Genomic DNA, 5,726 nt, shown 5'->3' with positions numbered 1-5,726 from the left:
TGCTCCCCGCCGCCCTCGTCTCCGGCCGGGGCGCGGTGCAGCCCCCACGGCCCGCCTGGGTGAGGGGCGCCTTGGGCGCGACCTCGGGCTGGGCAGGAGCGGGGAGGCCCGGCCTGCCCCGCTTGGCAAAGAGACGCTCAAGGGGGCAGGATGGGGAAGAGGAAGTGCAGGCAGAAGAAGAAATGAGGGCTGGGAGGGGTGGTCTGGTCCGACCCCTGCTTAGAGCAGCCCCAGCTGCGTCCTCCCGGCTGGGTCTTGTCTACCCGGGTGTAACAGCTCTGAGGATGGAGATGCTGCCCCCACCTCTGTAGGTGACCCCCGAGTGCCGGCTTCCCTAAACCTCCCTTGCTGCAACTTGCCACCCTTGCTCCTTGGTCTGTCATCTGCCACCACCGAGGACAGTCTGGCTCCATCCTCTTCCAAGCCCCTGTCACGTAGTTGAAGGCTGCTATTATATCCCTCGTCAGTCTCCTCTTCTGCAGGTTAAATAAGCCCAGTTTCCTCAGCCTCTCTCCTCCTTGGGTGGGGAAGAAAAATGAGGGTTGGGAGGGGGTCGTCTGGTCTGACCCCTGCCTGAAGCAGGACCAGCCCTTTGTCATCCCAGCCAAGGCTTTGTCTACCCAGGGCTTAACAGCCACGGAGGATGGAGATTCTTAGAGGAAAGGAGGCATTCATGGTGATTGAGCATGGGAGTTAGGAGTACGGCCTCTGAACTAGCACTTCCTAGACCTTAAATGCTGCAAGGGACAGCACAACAGTGGGCAAAGCCCCTTCACACTCCCTTTCAGCACCTGCTCTCTGCCTCTGTGGTGCAGGCCTTTGATACGCCATTCTGTAATGTAGCTCTACCACCAGGTAGAGCTTCAAGCCTCCCTTGGTGATGGGGGCCTTTAAGGGCATATTGCTGATTGCATGGATCAGCAACAAAAAACAAATGAAACGGGGACAGGAGTGAGGGCCATAGGCTGACACCAAGTAGGTAAGTCAGGTTGGAGTGTTGTAGCTGTGTGATGGTCCAGGGAATATGTGAAAGGTAGGGGTCTTTTTGTTTTGTTTTTGGTGGTATAGCTAAAGAAGGGCATTCTGTGCCCAGAAGCTTGTCTAACACCTCTATACAGTTATTCCAATAAACATCAAAAACACTCTGCTTCTTCCAAGTAGATAATATACATTTTTCAAGGTGCTAAATTGTGCCTACTTAGGTGCAAAATTCTGTTCCAAAGCTCTTGGCCAGTACAATTTGCCAGTCTGGAAAAGCACAAGTGAAGCACTTTATCTTCATAAGTGCTTTCTCCTGGTGTAACGTGGTAAATATGGCTTTTGGCCACAGTGTTGTGTACAGCTGGGTTCCTGCAGGAATACCAACTGATCATGTGACTTTAAATCAAGGCCTTGATCTGACAAGCTGTTACCTGCAGTGAGAGGCCCATTAGCCCAAGCACATTTTCACCTGTAGTGAGAAATTGGGCCCTAAGTGGTCCTATTTTATTGATTGTTGTTGTTCTAATCACTTCTTTTAAACACTGGAATGTCTGATGCATGGTACAGTGTGCCCTGAATGACAGTTTCTTGTCTAAGTTATATGTATACCATCTATTTTGAGTATAATTCGCGATGTATGCTTTTACAAAATCCATGCTTGTAATCTAACACAGTGGTCTCCAAACTTTTTTGATCGCGCACCCCTATCAGTAAAAAATTTTTGAGCATGCACTCCCAATATATGTATACTTATATAAATATAAGTAGAAGTTCTAATATTTTCTTCCTGCACCCCAATGGATAGTCTTGCACACCCCCTGGGGTGCGTGTACCCCACTTTGGAGACCACTGATCTAACAGACAAAATTATTATACTGTGATGCCAATAATGAACTTATGTGCAGTAAATTTTGTATCATAGTTACCTTACCATCAAGAGCAGATAATTACCATTGCTTAAAATATTTTTATCCAGATTATTCTTTTACTACAAGAAAAGGAAAGATGATAACAATAATACAAGGAAAATGTACAATGATGGTATACATGTGGGTTTTTTTCCCTTCTACAATTTCAAAATGTAAGGGAAAGTTCTCTTTAGACTGAAATGTAAAAACATCTGAGGAAATGGAAGGAATTTTGGCTTTAAATGGCCAGAAAGAGCACATGAATTATAGGGAATAGAAATGTTCCCTTTTCAGATATCCAGTTACATTTGTGTTTTTTGTGGATTCTGTATCTGTTAAAAAAAATTGAGCATCCATTTACCACTGCAAAAGAAATTGGCATGTAAATAAGATTTGTATCAATACTACTTTTTTGTTCTTGCAGGCTGAGCACTAGGATTGAAAGCCTAGAATTAACCCCCAGCTCTATAGATCAGTTGTTCTCAACCTTTTTAGAATTGAGGCACTCCTCAGAAAAGGATAGCTTTTACTTTTTACTCATTTTTTGACTATGGAGAAACAAGAGAGCAGTTTTTCTGTTCACAGCAGGTCATAATGTTTTTAGCATCATGGATTCCTGTTTGAAATCTCTGGGCATTTTTACATATGCAAGCGCCACAGCACTGGATGCTTTGAAAAGTGCCCAGCAGCGCAGCGCTTACAGTTGTATAAGTGGCGAAATGTGCATCAGCACTGAGACAATGGTAGTGGTGCACTTTTGAACTGAAACACATCGGAGGCGCTTTAGTTCAAAAGCGCACCGCCACTTTCTACGTGCTGACCTGCATTTCGCCACTTATACAACCGTACATGGCACAGCACAGTTTGCCTCAGTTTGCGTGTGGAGCAGACTCAATTAATCTATGAAGCACTGAGTCTCTGGCATGTCACAGGACAGAAAAGTATGTGTATAAATGTCCTATGGGTTTATCTTGTGAATTATGTTTGTACATCTAACTCTGCATAGCCTACCATGTTTGTTTAACAAGGCTCTGATATCATAATGCATACATTTAATGCAAGGACTCAGCAGTCGCTGCATAGGATTTTAATGGAAAGGATTAATTTATGTGAGCTGGAACCATGAGGCATGTTTTTTTGAGGCTAAGTAGGCTTAAGATGTCTGTTTTACAAGGAGAAAACAGCCTGAGCAAAATATGGGGATAGCATGCTCTCCTTTCTCCCAAAAGGAAAGATTAGAAGCCTATTAAATCTCAACAGTGCTATATTTTATCATATTATTTTAATTCCTCTATAAGCTTGAAAAGTTATAGCTGTGAACTTTCCCCGTAGCAAAGTTTTGGCTAGCTGAATAGGATAGAGGAGGAAATGGAATGTGCTGTGACTTATTCTTTTTGGTGACACAGAACAAGACCATTTCGATATATGTTCACCCAACTGTCTTGTCAACTAAACATACATGTTCGTGCAACTTTCTTTTGACTTCTTTTCAGATAAAGAATCATTAAGACAACCTAATGAGTCTCTTCCAGTTCACCACTAGAAGGCTTGTTTTCCAGACATGCTGTGGACTTAAAACTCCTTTTTCCAAGAAACAGAGGTTTTACTTAAAAATGGCTCGTCCTAATTCAAGTAAGATGGGGTGTTCCTGTAAAATGTATTTGTTTTTGTAAGTGCTCCAGACAAATATTTTGTAAACTAGTGGCTCCAAACTTTCTAGACCAGTGATAAAGAGGTGATAGTACATGTGAATCCCATGCCATGGCCTTATGGACCCTCTTTTGGGAACTGCTGTTGTAAACTATTTTTTCTCTGTTGCCCCCTGAGTAAATTTGAAGGCCTTAGAGTTAAGCGGTGTTTTTTTAATTACAGACCTAATTTACTGAGCAAGATAAATGCTTCACATTCCAGAGGCTATCCTACCTCTGTATCAGAAAGATTTTGAGGTCCAAACTACCAGTACCCTTTAATGAATTACCTCTGATTCAGAGCACAATGGTGGAGTCAAGTTATCTCTGTTTCTAGGCATTGAAAACCTTTCATATGGTATCTCTTTCTGAAGTTACGTATACAAATGTTTGTGCGCTCTATGGCTTAAAAGGTATAAAGGCACAACATTTTTGTAGACAGGTCAGATGAATTCCTGTTTCAACGCTACACTCAGAGTTGTTTTAAAAAATAGTTACAGTGCAAAAAATAATTTCCCTTAGTGTGCTGAAAATTTTCTTTTTGAGCAGTTTCCTCTCTAGGTGAAGATGACTTGTCAGAATTGCATGCCGCTGAAAATGAAGCTTTGTTCAGTGAAGTTGTATTAATCAGGAAAAAATGCTGATTGTATAAAGCAGGGGTGTCAAACTCACCCTGGGCCTAAAGCCAGATCCAGACCAAAGAAGCTCCTCGAGGGCCAGATCTGTGGGTTCAGGGGCATGCAGCTGCACAAAGCCATGTTCATGCAGCACAGAGGCAAGTGCATGCATCTGAGAAACCAGGGCATGCAGCTGCATGGAACTCTGGCTGGGCAGTGGCACAGAGCGGAGGTGTGCAGGGGTGCGGAGCTGCACTTAGCCAGAGCCCCATGCTACGTGCCTCTGGCACCGCACTGCACAAACACAGTTCCTTGCAGTTGAACGCCCCCGGACCCATGTTGCCTCACATCCCTGGCACTACCTATGGGTCAAAGTTCTGTGCCGCTAGGTAGTTGTCAGTGTCAGTGGCAAGTGGCAGTATAGAGCCAAGGGGCGATGCACTTTTAGTAGCCCATCAGACTATCAGTGGACCAGATGTAACGGTTCCATAGGCTGGATCCCATTGGATCTGGGTCATATGTTTGACACCGCTAGTATAAACCATTGTATATAGCTTTTAAGCTAGCATTGACCCTTCAGGGGCCTCAAGAATAGTTATGGTTCTGTATTTTAGTTTGATATTTTTGAAGCGGCAAAAATTAAAGGGAAGAGAGTAGCTGTGATGCTGAAAAAAACTTTAAATAACTGAAAATTGCCTTCCTTGGATAACAAACTGACACTGAGGTCAATATAACTGTTTCTGTAAACTCTCTACCTTCCATGCAAGATGTTTGTAAAGTAAGCAGTATGGGTCCCTATACATAAGCAGTGAGGCTCCTCTGACACTGTAATTACAGCATGTAATTACTCAATTAATTGAGTCTGCTGGAGCATAGGAATTACTGTGCTTCATCAGTCTCGTGTATCAGCATCCCCGCACTTCAGAATTGCAGCAGAGGTGCTTTATCTAACGCTCGTTCAATGAACTTTAGATAGTGCGCCCCCATAGCCATTTTCTAGCATGGGGATCCTGATGCACAAGATGCTCCAGGCGCTTTAGAGTGGATTTCAGAGCGTCTCTAATTAAAGTGCCCCCCCACCATGCCCTCCAGTCCCGGAGCACGTGTATAAATGCCCTGTATGTCTCAATATATGGCATAAGTCTTTACTCTAACTAGCTATAAAAAGGGGGAAGGGAAGGTGAGTCATTTTTCCAAGTTGTGTTGTATGGAGCTGGAAAATGGCTGATACGCAAAAATGAAGCTATCATGCAAGTGCATAGAGAATGAGAAGGTAACTAAGAGGCAGATGTCATATTCCAAGCTACTTTACGTTTATTTTTACACAAACAAGATTCCAGCTGGAGGACTGACCTTTCACAAATGTCTAAGATAGAAAGAGATTGATATGTTAGAAAGTGCAGTATTTTGGGGTTAACATTATATCCCTATAAGCTCCTATGACATCAGGACATGGCTACTTGAACATTCCCTTGGCTTGAGTTGAAATCATGGGCTTCAGTAGCACAGCTCATGTAAACAACTGCTCATAA

At 43.6% G+C, this 5,726-nt stretch overlaps 1 protein-coding gene across 1 annotated transcript in view; it reads left to right on the top strand.

Annotated features, from left to right (window-relative positions):
- Positions 1-3,382: 3,382 nt before the first annotated feature.
- The window catches only part of SIRT5 (sirtuin 5), a 28,176-nt gene continuing 25,832 nt past the window's right edge, over positions 3,383-5,726 (top strand). Inside the window, exon 1 of the mRNA XM_019523197.1 lies at positions 3,383-3,521. Within this exon, the coding sequence (XP_019378742.1) occupies positions 3,407-3,521 (115 nt within the window). The 5' untranslated portion in view covers positions 3,383-3,406. The remainder of the gene's footprint in view (positions 3,522-5,726) is intronic.

The sequence above is a fragment of the Gavialis gangeticus genome, unplaced genomic scaffold (assembly GCF_001723915.1).
Source record: "Gavialis gangeticus isolate Ggan-Ray unplaced genomic scaffold, GavGan_comp1, whole genome shotgun sequence".
Taxonomy (NCBI): Eukaryota; Metazoa; Chordata; order Crocodylia; family Gavialidae; genus Gavialis; species Gavialis gangeticus.
The sequence above is the reverse complement of the archived record's forward strand: the minus strand, read 5'-3'. Positions and strand labels throughout refer to the sequence as shown.